This window comes from Phyllostomus hastatus, unplaced genomic scaffold, assembly GCF_019186645.2.
Source record: "Phyllostomus hastatus isolate PE091 unplaced genomic scaffold, TTU_PhHast_1.1 phas_contig_210, whole genome shotgun sequence".
In the NCBI taxonomy this organism is placed as follows: domain Eukaryota; kingdom Metazoa; phylum Chordata; class Mammalia; order Chiroptera; family Phyllostomidae; genus Phyllostomus; species Phyllostomus hastatus.
This window is the reverse complement of record NW_025333737.1, coordinates 29,891,941-29,912,121: the sequence shown is the minus strand read 5'-3', so window position 1 is coordinate 29,912,121 and position 20,181 is coordinate 29,891,941. Positions and strand designations below refer to the sequence as shown.

The following is a 20,181-nucleotide window of genomic DNA, read 5'->3' as shown; positions in this document are numbered from 1 at the left end:
CCCAGGCATGTACCCTGACTGGGAATCGAACCTGTGACATTTTGGTTCGCAGCCTGCTCTCAATCCACTGAGCTACGCCAGCCAGGGCTTCAGTGAGGTTTTAGGATTAATATTACTATTGTTACTGTGCCAAGTACCTGTGTTGTAGTCAAAAGCAAAGAAGTTTGATGTTTTGACACATCTTTGTTAGGGATAGATATTTAAACTTTATTTTTAATACTACCACTGTGGGCCTGTGGCATTCAGGGGCCCTCGGCTGGTTCAAAAGCCCCACCTGGCAACCAGGAACGGGCAGCCTAGCCCTGGCTGTGTCTCGGGCAGCCGCTGTGACTCTGAGCTGTCACTTGATCTCTTTGGGTCTCAGGTCTTAAAGTAAAATGAGCCGGTTGACCAGATCCTCTCTAAAGTCAGCTTAGTTTTGACATTCTACAGTTCTAGATTATCCCAAAGCATTTTAAGTAACAAATATTCCATGTCACTAACCGATCCCGTCCCACCTTATTACTTTTACTGCTTTCATTCATAAGGGCTAACATTTGGTGAACCTCCTGGCCACTCAGGTAGGTGCCTTATGTGTGTTATCTCATTTATTTCTCATAAAAACACTAAGAGGTGTCTACCGTTATCCTCCCCGTTTTACAGGTGAGGAAACTGAGGCTGAACGTTACTAGCCAAAGTTACATAAACAAGAAGTGACAGAGCAGGGATTCAACCTAAAACTGCCTGAATCCAAAATCCCTTCCCTTTCCACTTCACCCAAGTGCGTGCCTCCTCTGCAGACAGAAGCCTGGTTACGCGTGGCTCTGTTCACCCAGAAGAAAGCGTGTGTATGCCACTGGGCCGTGCACTCTCTACCAACCCTCTGAACTGTGTATCGGGTTGTACATCGTAACTCAGCTTTCTCTGTGCTTTAAGACAAAATTAGTGTATGCACTGAATCTATGAAAAAAGAATATTTACATCTCTAAGGTGAAAGCAAGTCATCTTTCTTTAAAGTCAGACTTTAAATACTGATTAACCATGTCCGCACAGGAAAAATACCAGCTGGGTGTTTACCCTTGTATCAAAATGCAGAACCTTTGGCAACTCCAACACATTTTCGATTTTCTGATAAGTTTGAATAACCTCGTCCAAGATAAAAACAAACTACTCAAGGTTAATCATTATTTATCCCTGATACTAGAATAGAAAGCCAAGCCATTTCGTTTTTCTTTCACATTGTTCCTGGCACAGCTTCGGCCCACCCCACCCCCCCACCCCCCGCCTTTGCTGACTGCAGACTGATCCACACCCTGATACCCTGATGGCCACACCCCTGGTTACAGCTGCAGTTTCCCAGCTATGTCCCTTTTTCTTCCCTACAATGTTTTGATTTTTTTTTATTTATTCTATTTTTTTCCATTACGCTTTAGTCACTTTATAAGCCCCTCCCTCTGCAATCACCACACTGTTGTCCGTGTCCATGAGTCCTTTTCCTTTTTGCTCATCCCTGCACCTCCCCTCCCCCCACCCCTTAGCTGTCAGCCTGCTCTCCATCTGAGTCTCTACTTTGCTTGTTAGTTCAGTTTGTGCATTAGAATCCACATATGAGTGAAATCATATGGTATTTGTCTTTCTCTAAATGGCTTATTTCACTTAGCATAATGTTCTCCAGGTCCATCCAAATTGTCACAAAGGATAAAATTTTCTCTCTTTTTTTTTTTTATAGCTGAGTAGTATTCCATTGTGTAAATGTCCCACAGTTGTTTTATCCACTCATCTACTGATAGACACTTGGGCTGCTTCCATATCTTGGTGATTGTAAATAACGCTGCAATGAACACAGGGGTGTATATGTTCTTTTGAATTAATGTTTTGGCTTCCTGCATATATATGAGGTCTGTCCAGAAAGTATCGAGTCATACAATAATACCTCAGTCCCCTTCAAAGTAGGCACCTGAGACCTCACACAGTTCTCCCAAAGGCCATCAGCTGCCCTGTCATATTTTTCTGAATCTCAAAGACAGTCTGAAATCTCTTCCCTTTCCAAGGTGATTTTAGCTTTGGGAAAAGCAAGAAGTCTCAGGGCACCAACACTGGGCTGTAGTGGGGCTGGCTGAATCACCTAGGTGATTTGATGTTTCGCCAAAAAACTGCATGAGACATGATGCGTGAGCGGGCACATGTTGTGATGAAGCTGTCCGTCACCAGTTGCCCATGGCTGCGGCCTTCTGAGTTGTCCAGATAGATTCCGCAGAGGAATGTTCAAGCTTAACATAAAATCTGATGCAGATTCATTGCTCTACTCATTCAGTCATTTTGAATGTGACAGCCACACAGTACACATGCTCACTCAACAGTGTCTACCGCCCCCACCGACTAGTACAGTGAAGTCATCATTGTTCACACATGTGCATTCCAGTCCATTCTCCTTGGCTGGCAGATTACATCCCTATCATGCAAGCCATTCTCGTTTTATTAACAATGACTGGAGAGACCTCATTTTCCCAGGAGTAAGTTCACTGGGTCAAAAGGCAGATCCATTTTTTATTTTTTGAAGTATCCCCATTGCTTTCCATAGTGGCTGCACCAGTCTGCATTCTCACCAACAGTGTGAAAGTGTCCCCTTTCTCTACATCCTCCCCAGCACTTGTTGTTTGTTGATTTATTGGTGATAGCCACTCTGACAGGTATAAGATGATATCTCATTGTGGTTTTAATTTGCATCTCTCTGATGATCAGTGACATCAAGCGTCTTTTCATATGTCTTTTGGCCATCTGTATGTCCTCTTAGGAGAAGTGTCTATTCAGGTCCTTTGACCATTATTTAGTTAGGTTGCTTGTTTTTTTTTATGTTGAGTATTGTAAATTCTTTATAAATCGTGCATATTTACTGACATCCGATAAGGGGTTAACAACACCACCTTTGGAAACTCACTATAGTTTTATTAAGAATAATAAAAAGAGGTTTTGTTTTATTCCATTCTGTCACCTTGCTTGCTCAATAGAACCTGAATTATGTCATCAATAAATAAGGCAAATACCTCTGAGATGCATATAGTCATAACCTCTGAAACTATAGCTGAATTATCACTTTGTAATACCCATAATTTACCCATAATTTACGTAAGGTTTGGCAGGCCAGGACCCAGTGAAGGTAAAATGTAATCATCTCATGACAAAAATGACACGTCTATGAGTCAAAAACATGATTACTTTAATAAGGGCAGGAACTCCTACTGAACAAGAAAATGCCAAAGTGATTAGAGAATCTTAGTGGAAAGAGTGGCATAAACAAAAAGAAGCGGCCATCTGATTGGGCCAACACCCACCCGGGACGGTATATAAGAGCCGCAAAGCCAGAGGAGGTATTTGCATCTCAGAAACCTCATCTTTCTTTCTGAGAAACCTAAGCACACCAGATTGCCCCGCCATGGCTTGCTGCGCCCCCTGCTGCTGCAGCGTCCCCACCGGCCCCGCCACCACCATCTGCTCCTCTGACAAATGCTGCCGCTGCGGAGTCTGCCTGCCCAGCACCTGCCCACACACCATCTGGCAGCTGGAGCCCACCTGCTGCGACAACTGCCCCCCACCTTGCCACATTCCTCAGCCCTGTGTGCCCACCTGCTTCCTGCTCAACTCCTGCCTGCCCACCCCAGGCCTGGAGACCATCAACCTCACCACCTTCACGCAGCCCTGCTGTGAGCCCTGCCTCCCCAGCTGCTGCTGACCGGTGGCTGCTGCGCTCTGCGCCTGACAATGACGAACCCAAAACCTGTCTGTGTAGCGCTCACTCGCCTCGGTAATTCATCAGGTGTCGAGACAGACCAGATGGCCCAAATGTGGGAAACCCACCTTTCGTTTTAATGGAAAATAAAAATAAATTGTTATGGCTATTTGGCTCAATTATCATTTGGTTCATTTGGGCAAGTGAGTATTATCCACTATCAAAATATACTGACATCTGCAGGACCTCAGACACCATTTTCGTGGTCACATGGCTTCTCGGATCCCATGTCTCGCACTGGGTATTTTCACAGAGGAAAAAAATTCTTGATGGGTTTTCCAATAAACTTCATTCTTCTGGCAAGGTGTGTTCTTTGTGTGTGTTAGAGTTTTGGGTATATTTCTTTCATTTGTAAAGAAAGATAAAGATAAGGTGAATATTTTACTTTTTGAAAGAAGACTCTGTTGGAGAGGAATGACCAGAACTTGCTTACGAACGTGGCCTGCTCACTTCAAATTGGTTATCTTTTATCTTCACCTTTTCTCTCCTACTTCCCCAGACCCGTACGATCTGGGGGTGAGCCAACATTTATTGACCCACACTTTGCCAGGTAAGACACCTGTACCAACTCGTGTAATCCTTAAAACAGCACTAACAGATGAGAAAAATGAAGCTTTCAGAGTTTCCAACGTTCCCCAAGTCATTAAGTCAGTTACTAAGAAAACCAGAATGCAGGTCCTTGCAAGTGTGACCTGAAAGTCCAATTGTTTCTACCACATCGCAGAGCCACCAGTACTAATAGAACCAGAAGCTTCATGAATACAGTTATGGTATTAACTTAAAATACACGTGAGAAATAAAAACTGTAGGAATTTTAACAAAATCATCATATCCAGTTGTAATAGAAAAAGATATGTTGGCTCATAGATTAAAAGTGATAGGTGCTGGCCCTGGCTGGCGTAGCTCAGTAGATTGAGCGCGGGCTGCGAACCAAAGTGCTCCAGGTTCAATTCCCAGTCAGGGCACATGCCTGGGTTGCAGGCCATGACCCCCAGCAACCGCACATTGATATTTTTCTGTCTCTATCTCCCTCCCTTCCCTCTCTAAAAATAAATAAATCTTTTTTTTAAAAAATGATAGGTGCTCAGTTCTAAGATCTGGGGCGTTTAGTGGGCCCTGGTTTTCCCTTAGCGAGAACTTCGGGGGCTCAACTGCAGCAGCAGGGCGCTAGGAACGCATCTCCCCACCTGCCCCATCATCAGCACAGGTTCTAGCCCAGCAAGCAACAGAATGCCAGCACTTTTTGGCCCTAAGCTGAGAACTAGAGCTAAAACCCTGATTCAACACGATTTAATCTACTACTTCATTTTACTACTTTTTACCAACCTGCTGAATTTTTCTTGTGCAGATTACCCTTGGTAATGTGGCATATTATGTATAACATTACATACATGTGTGTGCAATGTTACAACCATGTAACACATGTGTAAGGGCACACGTCAAAATCTGAAGAAGCACCGAGCTAAAGCTGAAAGAATGCGTGTGGCAAAGGAAAAGGCAGGGCAAGGAAGGGGAGAAGCAAGTGCCTTTCAGCAGACATGTTTTTAAACGTCCTCAGCGTGACTGCCGGTCAAGACAGCAGAGGGGGTAAGTGGGGGTACTCGCATCCCCCCGACCACGTCAGAAGCACAGCTACCCTACGGGACGGCCGTCACTGAGAACCGCCTGCGGTCCAGCTGAACAGACGTCTTGTAACTAAGAACATACGGCAGGAACCGCACAGAGACTGGCAGGAGGGGCGGAGACTCGGAAGGAGCTGGTTCCACACCCACGTGCGGCGGTGAAGGAAACATGCTGAGACATTAGGGAAAAAAAAAGAATGGAGTCCTGCCATTTGCGACAGCGTGGCTGGACCCGGAGGGCGCGGCGCTGAGATAAGTCAGACAGAGGAGGACAGACACCAGGATCTCACTCACGTGTCAATCAAAAGAGCAAAATAAATGACCGAACAAAACAGAAACAGACTCACAGAGAACAATGTGGCGGTCGTCGGAGGGGCGGGGGTTGGGAGCTGGGTGAAAAAGGTCAAGGGATTAAGAAATACAAATGGCCAGTTACAAAAGAGTGACACGGATGCAAAGTACAGCACAGGGAATATAGTCAATAATATCGTAATGACTGTGTGTGGTGCCAGGTGGTTATCAGATTCATTGGGTTGGTTACTTCATACATTATATAAATGTTTAATCACTGGGTTGTACACCTGAAACTGGGCATGTGCTAATATAGTATTGTACGTCAGCTGTAACCGAAAAATAAATTATTTTAAAAAGTAAAAGATGAAAAATAAATGTCCTCGGTGTGCCCATCCGCCTCTCCAGAGAATTTCTCAGAGGATCCCACAGGCTCATGAGCAGCACATCTGCAAATGCGCAGAACTGTGAAGCGGCGAGGGAGACGCAACGCAACCCGGAATGCAGTCAACAGGGAACTCAGTCCATTTACTCGCTCACTTGGCCGACACTCCTTGAGTGCTTTCCCTGTGCCAGGAACCATATCCGTGCTAAGAATGATGAAGATAAAAGACGTGATTACCTAAGGCGCCCTCACGTTTCTCTCACATCTGGTGAAGTGCTTACAATCATGACTTACGTGCTCTGTACATGGTGAATGAGTATAATTACAGCACGGTGTGATTCCTGCTGTGACGGAGCCGTGAGCAGCCAGGATGCAAACACGCACCCAGAGTAACCGAAGCCCGGACCTGGTGATTCAGCATCGGGGTAAGGCGTGCTTATGGGAAGCTCTGAGCTCCCCCAGCTGAGCATTAAATGATGACGAGGCAGAAGGGGTGGGGAGCGGTTGTCTCAGACGGAACAGCGCTCACTAACTCACGGGCGGGGCGGGCGTGTGGATGATGGGGAGGAGAGAATGAGGCGAGCAGGAGAGAAGAAATGCAAAGACCCTGGGGGAGGGGGCTCCCCAGATGAAGGGGTTTACACTGAAAGCTTGAAGCAATGAGATTTGAGCCAGGAGACCAACAATGATGTTTTACTTCTGTGTCTTTGTATTGCCAGTCTCCAGCCATTGCCTTCGCTGTCAGAGACGCTCCTACTGCCTATAGGATGGTACCATTACTACTGGGCACGTGCTAGGCTGTGTGTATGCACGCATGTGTGTGTAGATTTCTAACACTTTGAAAATCTACCATGTCATCAGGAATCCCAGCGTTTTCCCTGCATTTGCTTAAAGGAAAAAGATACCCTTTGTTTCTATAAATAAAATATGTTTCCTTACTCTGACACATACTTTAAACTTAATGTTAAACCACATAAAAGGTAGCTCAGTTCCAATAGGCCCTATATTTAGTTTTTAACAAGTCAGTCACCAGACCATCTGAGGCAAATTACCTGTCCTCTCTTAGACTCACCGTCCTAACTTAGAAACAAAGGAGAGTAATTCCCAGGTCTCTTGACCACTGCAGAGAAAAGAAATTTTAATAAACTATTGCAAGTCTTTTCAATAAAAGTGATGAGTTTATTACCGTAAACTTATTTTACAACTGTTTCTAATGTGTAACCTTAAATCAAAACTCTACACAGGCCCTGGCTGGTGTGGCTCAGTGGACTGAGCACCACTTGTGAACCAAAGGGTCGCTGGTTCGACTCCCAGTCAGGACACATGCCTGGGTTGCGGGCCAGGTCCCTGGTGGGGGGTGCGAGAGAGGCAACCACATGTTGTTTCTCTCCCTTTCTTCCTCCCTTCCCTTCCCCTCTCTCTGAAAATAAATACATAAAACATTTAAAAGAGAAATATGCTTTTTAAAAAGTACACACAGAATAGCAACAATTCTTTTCACCTTATAACTTGCCTCAGGGTCATGCCGCGTTCCACAGAAGAGAGTGATCTCTTCTGCCATTATTCCGGTTGTGGGCGCCTACAAGCCCCCTTGTCACGTGTTTCTTAAAGTTTCTTAAAGTTTCAAAATAACTTACTTCTGCTTATTGTTCTTCTGCTATTAGAATCCAGTCTTTTTTTCTTCTTATCAAAATATGTGATATCAGTGATTTTAATAACAGATCAGGTGTGTGATGGATCTTCTACCAGACTCCCAGCCCGTGAGGGCAGGGCGGCGTTCGCCTTGTCCACTGCTGTGTGTCCGATGTTCGCCACAGCGCCTGGCACACATAAGAGCTTGATGAACGTCCATTAAAATATTTCTGAAATCCTGAAAGATATTAATCAGCCCTAAGGAAAAAGGTGGGCACCCTGGTGCATATTCACACCAAGGTAAGTCTGGGCACGAGGCTCAGGGACGCCCGCAGAGATCTTGAGTCCTTTCTTCCAACAGAGCCACGGAGAACTTTTTAAAATGTGAGACTGAGTGATTTCTTGCCAGCCGTTTTCTCTAATTGTAGGGGTCCTGGACCTAGAATCCGGGTCTTTCTTACCACAGATGCAAGGCTTGGTGGGGAAATGCACTGCATTGGGGAAAAAAAACAGAGAATAAAATCACATGTGAACAGACAGCTCAGGCCCATAACTTCACTTTCCATCGATAGGAATTTCATGTAAACACTAGCACAGGGTCGTAAATTATTATTTTACTTAGTATAAAGACATAAGCTAAAAATTCAACTTTCACATACTTAATAGTGAAGGAAACAGAGCAAGCTTGTTCTCAATAGAAAGAAAAAAGGCAATGCATATTGAAAGAATGTTTAAGCCTAACGTCTTGTAAGAGAAAAATACAATAATAATAAAATTTCATTTTTCACCCACCAACTGGCAGACACTTTTGAAATGAAATATGTATGAAAAGTATAGAGAAATAGGAATTCTCAAACACAGCTGGTGAAAATACATAAATATTTAGAAAGAAATGGGTAAATAGAACCATTCTGGAGGGTGATATGGTAATGAATATCAAAGGCTGTAAAATATTGTTAATTAATATTTGTTCCAATAATTCTACATAATAATTATTTCTATCCTGAAATAATCAGAAATGTGCATTACAATTTATATATACAGGTGTTCAATATTGCCACAACTATCATAGACAAAAGTTGAAAATAAAGTAAATAATGTAAAAAGTTTAAGTAACTGAAATGTACAATTATATAATGAATGCTAGGAAACATTAAAAGTAACATTATCAAATATGATTAAGAACCAAAGATGATGAAAATATATGTGTTTAGACAAAAAGGCAAATTATAGAACAGTAGGTACAATATGATTTCAGGAATATAATAAAATGATAAATGTATAGAAAAATGATAAGAGGGATGTATATAAACATTCATAGAGAATTTTTGTAGAGCACAAAATTATGGATGAGTTGTTTTCTTTATACTTTTCTATATTGTCCAAAGTTTTAATAAATATGCAACATTTTACAGTGAAAATAGAGCAGGTATTTTTAAAAGTCTGCCATATTTCTCAATAGTGCATTTCCCCTCATTAATGTAAGTTTGATCTTCAAAAGTCCTCAAACTAAACGAATACAGTGTGATATGCCAACTATATATCATTTTTAAAAAGCAATTAATTTTTTAAAAGGTCCTGACATTAAAAGCAAGTTACTAGAATTAAATTCAGCTCTTCTAAGCAAGAACACTTCATCGGCTCAGGTGGCCCGGACCGAGGTTCGGAAAGCAGAGACGCCGGCACTGGAGAGACACCTGCAGAGCAGGCCCACTAGGACGCAGTGCTCCGCAGCAGGGCTGGTGTGGGACTTCCGCCAGCAGAAGCCTTTGGTGCTGCCTCATAAAGCTTCCGTTCCAGTGACAAAGAGCAAGAGTAATCAGCTCCCATTTAGCCAGGAACTCAAATAAAGGTTAATTAGGAGAAGAGAGATTGTTTACAAGCATCTACATGTCAAACTAATCCAAGCATAATGGATCCACTAACATAAACAAGAACCAGGAAAGAAGCCCTCTGGTTGGACCAACACCCACTGGGGAGGGTATATAAGAACCTCAGAGCAGGGACATTCGCACCTCAGAAACCTCATCTGTTTTGAAACCAAACCCATAAAAAAAACCCCACCTATTCCCACCACCATGGCTTGCTGCGCCCCCTGCTGCTGCAGTGTCCCCACTGGCCCCGCCACCACCATCTGCTCCTCTGACAAATGCTGCCGCTGCGGAGTCTGCCTGCCCAGCACCTGCCCACACACCACCTGGCAGCTGGAGCCCACCTGCTGTGACAACTGCCCCCCACCTTGCCACATTCCTCAGCCCTGTGTGCCCACCTGCTTCCTGCTCAACTCCTGCCTGCCCACCCCAGGCCTGGAGACCATCAACCTCACCACCTTCACGCAGCCCTGCTGTGAGCCCTGCCTCCCCAGCTGCTGCTGACCAGTGGCTGCTGCGCTCAGCACCTGACATGGAAGGAGTCAACCCGGAAACTTCATTGCTCACCTGTCTCAGTACCTGCAACTGACCGACTTTGCTTTTGAAGTTGGAACAACGATGGTGTTATCATCAGCAACACCCACCCCCACCACCACCACCAACAAGAAACCGAGAGACTTTCACGGCCGTGTAGCAGATATCAGTAACGAAGGGCATTTTGAGCAGGGGGGATGCCTAGGGGGTTCCCAAAGTTGTCAGTTCCTTCCTACTAAAGTGTGTCTTTCTTCGGGTGTTTGGGAATTCTGCTTTTGGTCTTGGGTGGCGTCTTCCTGGAAACTGAGCAGCTTCTTCATGATCATCCTAATAAATTTTACGTCTCTGGCATAGCACAAATGTTTATAATGGCTTTGTTTTCTATCAGTTTGTTACATGTATGTGTTCACTCCAAAGCCAGCATTTTAAGAGAAACCGAGAACATCTACAAAACTGAAAATGGCAGCAGTACAAATATTCCGTGCCCGTGAGAAAACTAAATGGTCTTGTGCAAAAGACGGTTTGTTCTATTGGCACACACAGAAGCAGGCTTTCTCTCTCTCCCTTGTCCTTTCCAAAAGTGGTTCCAGATAGGCCGGGAAATACTGAGCATAAGCTGAACATCAAATATGATATAGTAACTAATCCAGTGGACCCGGTCTATTTATGCAAAAATGAATCATGTAAGGATGTTATTATTGACTTTTTATAGTTTGAATATCTACTGTATGTTCTGCATTTTACTGCCCCTGCTCGGAAGGAGCCGGCAGCCTGGCGGGCGAGGCGGACACATACACAGCACCTGCTCACGTCTTCGCGCAATTCACAGGTGTTCGCTGAATGCCAGGCATTGTGTGATAAAGAATACAAGCGTTCCACCAGTAGCATTAGGGAAGTGCTGTTTCGCTGTCACACTGAGGACAATGAGGGAATGAAGATTGCTGACATGGTGATAAGGAGGAGAAAGGCACGGGCGAAGACAACCCGACTGGGTCTGTGGTCAGAGGGGTGTGGGAGAGAAGAGGGCGTCAGGGAGACTAGGCAGTGGAGCCGTGTCGCCAACTGAGCAGAGAGTTGGAGAGAAGGGAGCAGAGGAGGAGGAGAGAAGTGTAAAAAATACTGTGTTCTGCTCTAGACGTGTCAAGTTTGAGGCATGAGTGACATATCTAATGAGAGTTTGGGCAGCTGGAGGTGGCACAATAGCCTTCTAGAAAGGAAGCAGGTGTATAGGGGAGGGTGCAGACTTCTGTGTAAAAATTCTTACCCAGTCCTTGCAGAGGGCTGGGGGCACGCGCACAGGATGAGATTCCATGAGGCCGGCAGAGAGCGGCTGTGGGGGTTTAAGAGCTAAATGGAGAAACCAGGAGTCGTTCCGTGCTGGCAGACATTGAACTGCCTGCCCATCCAGAGCAGACAAAGCCCTGTGAGGACCTCAGGCACTCGGTTACTGTCCCAGGAGGACACACTAAACTCTACCTGCCCTAGAAAAGCCTGAAAACCCGGGCCTGAGAGGGTCCAGAGGATCTTCCGGTGATTTAATTTCCTGTCAAAATTAAACTCAACATGCAAAACTCTGCAATATAATCAAGGCTTCCTAAAATGTATCATCCAGAACCCACAGCATATAATTAAAAATTGCCAGATATGTGAAGAAGCCGGAAAATGTCACCCATAATTAAGAGAAAAAGCAGCCAGCAAAAATAGGTCCCCAGATATGCAGATGTTAGAATCAGCAGACAAGACTTTCCAAACAGTTATTATATAAATATTTTCATAGGTTTAAAGGACAAAATGAACAAAATGTGAAAGGAAAAGAGTAGACAAGATAAGAAACCTCAACAGAAAAGTTTTACATTTTTATTTAATAAATTTAAAACAAATTAAATTTCATTATTTAAATTAAATAAAAGAGAAGCAAATGAAAATTCTAGAACTAAAGAGTACAATCTGAATTAAAGAATTCAATAGGTGGCTTTAATAGCATACTAGAAACTGCCAATTAGGGATTAAGTCAATAAATTAAGATAGATCAAAATGATCAAAACCATGCAGAGAAAAGTTGAAAAAATTTTTAAAAAAACAGACCCCGAGAAGCCTGTGGGACAATATTGACTCCATACACATGAAACTCCAAAACAATCTGAGAGAGAAAGTAGGGCAGAAAAATGGGGGGTGGGGTGGGAAAGGCTGACCTTTTTACAAATTTAGTGATATTTGATTATAAAATTATATTCCTAGTTCCAGTATTTTTAATTTTCATAAAATTGGGGCCTTTAAAAATGAGTGAATGCAAATACCTTCCCCCATTTGGTTGGTTGCCTGTTTGTTTTGTTGGTGGCTTCTTTCTCTGTGCAGAAGCTTTTTAGTTTGGTACAGTCCCATTCATTTATTTTTTGCCTTTACTTCCCTTGACTTTGGGGTCAAATTCACAGAATCCTCTTTAAGAGCAAGGTCCATTAAGTTTAGTACCTATGTTTTCTTACATGTAATTTATTATTTCAGGTCTTATATTTACATCTTTGATCCATTTTGAGTTAATTGTTGTATATGGTAACAGACAGTAGTCTAGTTTCTCTTTCTTCCATGTGGATTTCCAATTTTCCTAGCAACATTTATGGAAGAGGTTTTCTTATCTCCACTGTGTGTTTTTTGCTCCTTTGTCAAAAATTATTTGTCCATACATATGTGGGTATATTTCTGGGCTCTCAATTCTGTTCCAGTGGTCTGTCTGTTTTACAGTCAATACCATGCTGTTTTGATTATTGTCACTTTGTAGTATAATTTGAAATCACAGCGTGTAATACCTCTAGCTTCATTCTTTTTTTCTCAGGATTGCTTTGGCTATTCAAAGTCCTTTGTGCTTCTCAAAATATATAAAGAAATTATACAACTCAACACCAAAAAGTAGTCCAATTAAAAAATGGGCAGAGAATTTGAACAGACGCTTCTCTCAAGAAGACATACAAATGACCAACAGATATATGAAAAGATGTTCAATTTCACTAGGGAAAATGCAAGTCAAAACTGCAACAAGATACCACCTCACACCTGTTAGAATGCCTATTTCCAACAAGACAAGTAATAACAAGTGTTGGAGCAGATGTAGAGAAAAATGAAACTTCAAATGCTGCTAGTGAGAATGTAAATTCATTCAGCCACTAGGAAAACAGTGTGGAGGTCCCTCAAAACATAAAGAATAGAGTTACCATATGACCAGCAACCCCTCTTCTGAGTATGTACCCCCAAAATTTGAAAATACTTATTTGCAAAGATATATGCACCCCTATGTTCATTGTGGCATTATTCACAGTGGCCAAGACATGAAAACAACCAAAGTGTCCCTCAGTAGGTGACTGGATAAAGAAAATGTGGTACCTACATACAACGGCATGCTACTCAGCCATAAGGAAAGATGAAAGACTGCCATCTGTGACAACATGGATGGACCCTGAGAATATCAGGCTAAGCGAAGTAAGTCAGAAACAGTCAAGAACTATAGGATTTCACTCACATGTGGGATACAAAACTGAAAGCAAGAAATGGACAAACAAGACAAAGAAACAAACAAACACTCACAGGCATAGGCAACAACATAGTGGTTACCAGAGGGAAGGGGATGGGAAGGGTAAAGAGGGTCAAACATACGATGATGGGAAAAGATTTGACTTTGGGAGGGAGCGCATGATGCGATATACAATAATGTATCGTAGAATTGGTCCCTTGAAACCTATATAATTTTATTAACCAATGTCACCCCAATACGTTTAATTTTTAAAAAATGAACGAATGAATAAATGAATGGCAACAGCTCCATATAACAGAAGAAAAGCCCTCCGTAGCTTGGTTGTCCCTACTCTGAAGTTTAATCACTGAGGGTCTTCAAGAGACTGAAAGAATGTGACTTAGAATTTATATTTCACTCCCATTAGAGATATAGGAAAAAATTAGTCTCCTTGATCTAAAAACAAGGCAGAGGAAATGAGGACAAGGCAACTTTCAGGACATGAAAAGTCACAGCGCCAGTCGTGACCATCAACCAAAGGTCTGGTGTTGCATTTATAGTTTGTCCTGGAGGGCACACATTGTGCCCATCAACCCTGTAAGGTGACTTTTTGAGCTGTACACAGGCAGAGGTCATTTACACACACACACACACACACACACACACTCACACACTTTAAACCCAGTACACACTTCCCTCCTCTACCACGTGAGCACAGCAAGAAGACAAAAGCTTTGCAAAGATGGCTAATCACACACAACATTTTTATGGCGGTGGCACAAACAAATAAATGGTATTTAATGTGCTGTAACATTAATTCTAAAAGGAGATATGAACAGTTTTCAATGCACGGCATCAAAATCTGTAGAAATACTGTTTTCCTTACTTGTAATCAATCATATCTATAAATACTGATGGGCCAAATTTTCTCTTTCTTCCCTTGTTTTGTCCAAAGGACAATGCTTCCTATAAAGATTTTCTGGAAAAAGTCTTTTATCCTCCTGGCAGCTGCAAACCGTGTCCTTGTTTAGTAACCTGAAGTTACGCCTCTTTTATGAGGCATGATACTCTTCCTCCGCAAACAAGCAGCCCTAATGAATGTTCGCATGGAAACTGGCACCCCCAGCGGCAAAGACAACATCCGGTGCGTTCTGTAAATGCCCCTTGTGGGGGCTGTATAAAAATCCCGGGAGGGAAGGAGACCTTTGGAGGCAGGCGACTTGAGTTTGGCCACTGACCTCTGTCCCTCACTTCTAAAAGGATGACTCCTGACTGTCCCCCCACGTGCTGCCCTTCTTCTGAGTCCCACGCGGGGGTTTCTGATGGGGTAACCGCTTCCGCCTGTTCCGTGGAAACCACCAGTCTCCCCAGCACCTGTGCTGCATCCAGGTGCCAGACCCCGAGCTTCCTGTCCAGGCCTCTCCTGCCGTGCTACCTGGCTGGGAGCTGCAATATCCCGTGCTTGCTGGGGAACTGTGCTTGGTACGAGGACGGGGTGTTCAACAGCAACGAGAAGGAGACGATGCAGTTCCTGAATGACAGGCTCGCCAGCTACCTGGAGAGGGTGCGGGGCCTGGAGGAGACGAACGCGGAGCTGGAGCGCCAGATCCGAGAACAGTGTGACTCGGACATCCCACTGGTGTGCCCCGATTACCAGTGTTACTTCAACACCATTGAGGAGCTCCAGCAAAAGGTCTGGTGTCTCGTCGTCCTGATGCTCTACCTCCCCAGTCTGTGATTTGCTTTGTCTCCATCCTAGAGGAGGCTCGAGAAAGAAACCAGGGAAAAGGGACTTCCAAGCAGCAATGGGATGTAGGGGAAAGGGCAATGCACTAAAAGGCAAGAAACAGCCTTGACCCAAGGCTGCCACTAATTTTTTTAAAGATTTTATTTATTTATTTACTTACTTATTTACTTACTTATTTATTTTTAGAGAGGGTAAGGGAAGGAGAAAGAGAGGGAAAGAAACATCAATGTGTGGTTGCCTCTCACACACCCCTTATTGGGGACCTGGCCCACAACCCAGGCATGTGCCCTGACTGGGAATCGAACTAGGCTCCCTTTGGTTTGCAGGCCGGTGCTCAGTCCACCGAGCCACACCAGCCAGGGCACCACTAATTATTGAATGACCATCATATACTCACATACCTTGAGACTTTACCTTTATCATCTACTCTAGGGCCGAAATAATTTTAGGACTGTAGAAATGTAACTTCTCCTTAACTGTTAAGGAGCTGAAATTACGTTTGGCCCTTTGAAGGCAACCGTGAGGCTGATGTGGCCCCCGGTGAACATGAGTTTGACACCCCTGGTCTACGGGATGAGGAAAAACTGTTATATCTAAAATTGTTTCAGTTGGTAACAATGTACATCCATATTATTTTTAACAAAAGATATTGAAATGTCATCGTTTTAATCATATCATTTTACCTGGTAATAATTTTCTTTTCTTATGGATGAATTTTTATTATCATGGATGGGGTATAATCAAAATACAGACTACTCATGGAGAAAACTATAACTCAGTTCAACTGCCAGGGAGCTCCATTTCTTCCTGCAGTGACGTGGTTAGTAGCAAAAGCAGGCTAAAAGCTATTTTCCCCTTTTTTATAAAGACTTTTAAAAGAATAATAATGGCATAGCTGTTAAATTAGTAGATATTTAGATTTCTTTCAAAGAACCACTTATTGCTTAATAACTCACTTCCCAGATTTTGTGCACGAAGGCAGAGAACTCGCGACTTGCCATACAGCTTGATAACTGCAAACTGGCGGCCGAAGACTTCCGGTCAAAGTAGGTTTAATTTAAGTTCGAATACAATTTATGGTTATACCTCCTTCTCTTTCTCTCATATACACACACACGCACACATCACAGATATTCTCTACATAATATTTTCAACCTAACCATGCTCAAGAAGCCCAAATTTACCATCATTTGGGATGTAAAAGGAGTTACAGCCTGTGGCTTCCTTGAGTCCCTGTGTCGTTTGTTCAATAGCGTGGCCCAGCACTCAATGGCATCTAGCAGAGTGAGCATGCGCTGTCTGTCTTTCTCTCTCATTACGGAAGGTACGAGTCTGAACTGACTCTTCACCAGCTGGTGGAGAGCGACATCGGAGGCCTGCGCAGGATCCTGGACGAGCTGACCCTGTGCAAGGCCGACCTGGAGGCCCAGGCTGAGTGTCTGAAAGACGACCTGCTTTGCCTGAAGAAAAATCACGAAGAGGTGAGGAAAGTGGTGAAATCACTCAAAGAATGCAAGACGGACGAATTAAACCGATAAATCCCGTGTGTGCGTGTAAGCTGAACTTGGGGAGATGTTGTTAAAGCTGGCACGCAATGACCCCAGGCACTACTACCCCGCGGCCTGATCCCTCCTGTGTGCCCTGAGCTAAGGGAAGGCAGCCAACTCTTCCCCTGCCATTGCTTTTGTGGGGAAGGCAACTCCACAACTGGCTTGCCTTGGAGGCTTAACGCCACGCCCAACTCTAATCCATAGGGTATGAAAAGCCAGGCAGATAAACACTGTGTGTGAAGGCCATTTCCACAAGGGGATAACCACTCAGGCAATCTTTGGAGCAATATGTTTAAACTATTCTGCATGTATCAGCTTTTTAAATCACAAAATAGGAAGTGTATGATTATCCTATACTGATGAAGATAACAAGTGAGAAGCTGAATGCTTTAACAAAGGATGTTTTCCCCTCGAACATTTGTTGGTGGTAATAGCAGCTAGCATTTACTGAGACCGTACTATGTACCAAGGACTGTGTAAGTGCTTTATATGCGTATTAACTCATATATCTCCCAACGGCCCTCTGGAACAGGTAGAATCATTACACCCATTTTGCAGATGAAGAAACTGAGTGCTCAAGAGATTCCCTGTAGGCAATCTGAAACTAAACCCCGCACTTTTACCCACTACTCTCTAAAACAAAAACGGGGATGCCATGGCTGTCGAAGTGATTTTTTCCCCCACCACTCTGTGACACTCCTTACTTCATTTCCACTTTCAGGAGGTCGACTCGCTTCGTGGCCAGCTCGGTGACCGACTCAATGTGGAGCTGGACAGTGGCCCCATCGTCGACCTCAACGGGGTCCTGGAGGAGATGCGATGTCAGTATGAAACGGTGCTTGCCAACAACCGCAGGGACGTAGAGGAATGGTTCGCTGTCCAGGTCAGCACCGGGGGCCGTAAAATGACGGGCTTCCCGGCTTCTGCCGTGTTCGCGTCCTCTAACCGTGCCTGTGTTTCAGATGGAGGAGCTGAATCAGCAGCAGCTGTCCAGTGCCGAGCAGCTGCAGGGCTGCCAGACGGAGATCCTGGAGCTGAAACGCACAGCCAGTGCTCTGGAGATTGAGCTCCAAGCCCAGCAAAGCCTGGTGTGTAAGGGACAGACAGCTTTGTTTTGTCACTAAAGAGTTAGGCCCTAAGATACTATCGCCTCTTCCATAACCCAAAGGAGAGACCCACACAGTTCACATGGCAGAAAGTTGCAATCTTCAATTTGCCAGGATCACATTTTCTTGCCTTTCCCAAGTACCAGCTAGCAGCAGAAGTGAAAAGTCAGCAGCTGGCACTGCCCCAGCAGGATGCACTGGCCTTTGCTCTGGAGCTTGAGCAAGGTCCTGCAGCACCCTCCAGGGGTGAGGGGAGAGGAGCAGGACAGGGGAGCAATCTCTGAGCCAAAGGCGCTCAAGCATTCCAGTGGGTTTTAACTCTCTTTTGATTAGGGCCAATTTTTCAAGCTCACAACCACATCTATGATAAAGAATGCTAATTATACCTTGCATTCAACCCCTATCCTAACTTTCCCAGAATGCACACCTCAACCAGACCCTTCACTGCAGCCCACTCTGCCCAAGCACCAAGAATATTATGCATTCGAGATTGCATCGCCCAGCTGCCTGCAAATGCCACTGTGCGCGCCACCTTAGGTCCTACGGCGGGTATCTCGGTGAATAGTAGCTGAGCATTCAGATTGTTGCAGGCACAATTTAAGCCTCACAATGACTTTATGGGGTAAATCCCTTTACTAACCCCATTATACTGATGAGGAAAACTGAGGTCAGATAAGTCACAAGGGTCATGCAATTTCTAAGAAGTGAAAGTGGAAGCTGAATCCCAGTGGTTTAATCCCAGAGCCTCTTCTCTTCACCACACTACACCACCCCCCCGCCGCAAGCCCAAATGTTTCCTCCCAAATGCTGCTGATCCTCTTTAAGCTACACAGGTATACTGCAGGTTGTGATGGTGGTGGTAGTAATAACTAACACTTCCATAGCACTTAAAATTCCTACGGGCACTGTTCTCAGTGTCTTACACATACTAATCCATTTAACCCTCACCTCCATCCTATGAGGTCAGCACTTTGCACGGCCCACTTTTTATAAAATAACACTCAGGGAAGCTACGTAATTTTCCTCGGAGACTCTACTACACAGCCCTTTTTGCACTCTTTCTTTCTGCAGACAGAATCCCTGGAAGGCACTGTTGCAGAAACCGAGGCCCAGTACAGCGCCCAGCTGGCCCAGATGCAGTGCCTGATCGACAACGTGGAGAACCAGCTGGCGGAGATCCGCTGCGACCTGGAGCGGCAGAACCAGGAGTACGAGGTGCTGCTGGACACGAAGGCACGGCTGGAGGGCGAGATCGCCACGTACCGGGGCCTGCTGGAGAGCGAGGACTGCAGGCAAGTTCCACACGGTCGTCCTCCAAGTCACCTCGAGTCCCAGAGAGGCTCATGTAGGAGAATCCTGGTTCCCCAAGATCTGGCCGAGGTCAAACCTCCCTAATGTGTGAAAGGATCTTAAGAGTGATGAGAAGCAGCTGACACTAATCACATGACCATAGAAATGTTCAAAAATATTCTAAAATTATAAAGCAGAATAACCATCATTATACCACTTTCCATGGGGGGGGGGTGCGGGGGGGAGGGGGCTGTCTCCCATGCTCCTGTCTCCCATTAAAGGGAAATCAGGAACCTGCGTAAGATGGCATTTGCCAAGTGAAGAACACGCAGGAAATTGTATTCAACCGCCGCTGCTGCGGTGAGCACGAAGTGACGGCACTGGGTCCAGGGGTGACAGGCATGGGTCCAATGTCATTCTGCAAAGAGTGTCCTTCAGGATATAACTTGCGGGACAAGTTTTGGCGTGATTTTTTCTGAGTGGACATTTTATCCAGCTTTCCCTTATTCGGCTTAGTTCTAAATGGATTTTCCACAGGCTGCCCTGTAACCCATGCTCTACAACAAGCACGTCAAGCAACACTTGTGAGCTGTGCCCGGCGTACGTCCTCTGCACGATCGAAAACCACTGCGCGTGAGGCCTCCACGCATGCCCAGCACGGCAGGCAGGCGGAGGGATCGCAGCCAGCAGTGTCCCCGAAGGGAGGCGGGGCTTCAGCCAGGACGTCCGACCTTGAAACTCAGGTGGAGAAGACTCTCGTATCCTCAAGTCGTCCTCTACGCGTCCTTGGTATATCTCTGCTTTATCATTTCCTCTCCTGCCTGCTTACCTGTGACATTCTAGGAGCCCGTAAAGCTTTTTTGCTAATCTCCAAATAAAATGTAA

General features: G+C 44.7%; 3 protein-coding genes across 3 annotated transcripts; all 3 read left to right on the top strand.

Annotated features, from left to right (window-relative positions):
- The first annotated feature begins 3,372 nt into the window (after window positions 1–3,372).
- Window positions 3,373–3,934, top strand: LOC123817499 (keratin-associated protein 3-3). The gene has a single exon (XM_045837217.1). The coding sequence runs from the start codon at window positions 3,413–3,415 to the stop codon at window positions 3,707–3,709; it is 297 nt and encodes a 98-aa protein (XP_045693173.1). The 5' UTR covers window positions 3,373–3,412; the 3' UTR covers window positions 3,710–3,934.
- Window positions 3,935–9,717: 5,783 nt separating this feature from the next.
- On the top strand, window positions 9,718–10,451 carry LOC123817465 (keratin-associated protein 3-3-like). Its single transcript, XM_045837165.1, has one exon. It carries the CDS (start codon window positions 9,775–9,777, stop codon window positions 10,069–10,071), a length of 297 nt encoding a protein of 98 aa, XP_045693121.1. The 5' UTR covers window positions 9,718–9,774; the 3' UTR covers window positions 10,072–10,451.
- A 4,413-nt stretch (window positions 10,452–14,864) lies between these two features.
- KRT40 (keratin 40) lies at window positions 14,865–19,933 on the top strand. Its single transcript, XM_045837147.1, has 7 exons — window positions 14,865–15,296; window positions 16,314–16,396; window positions 16,675–16,831; window positions 17,622–17,783; window positions 17,863–17,988; window positions 19,078–19,298; window positions 19,834–19,933. The coding sequence occupies exons 1-7, from the start codon at window positions 14,865–14,867 to the stop codon at window positions 19,931–19,933; spliced, it is 1,281 nt and encodes a 426-aa protein (XP_045693103.1).
- Window positions 19,934–20,181: the final 248 nt, after the last annotated feature.

Excerpts from the sequence above, each read along its gene's own strand:
- LOC123817499 (XM_045837217.1), top strand. The coding sequence starts at position 3,413 with ATGGCTTGCTGCGCCCCCTGCTGCTGCAGCGTCCCCACCGGCCCCGCC.
- KRT40 (XM_045837147.1), top strand. The coding sequence starts at position 14,865 with ATGACTCCTGACTGTCCCCCCACGTGCTGCCCTTCTTCTGAGTCCCAC. Across the intron at positions 16,397-16,674 it reads GCCGAAGACTTCCGGTCAAA|GTACGAGTCTGAACTGACTC; the intron begins GTAGGTTTAATT and ends TCATTACGGAAG. Across the intron at positions 19,299-19,833 it reads CTGGAGAGCGAGGACTGCAG|GCTGCCCTGTAACCCATGCT; the intron begins GCAAGTTCCACA and ends GATTTTCCACAG.
- LOC123817465 (XM_045837165.1), top strand. The coding sequence starts at position 9,775 with ATGGCTTGCTGCGCCCCCTGCTGCTGCAGTGTCCCCACTGGCCCCGCC.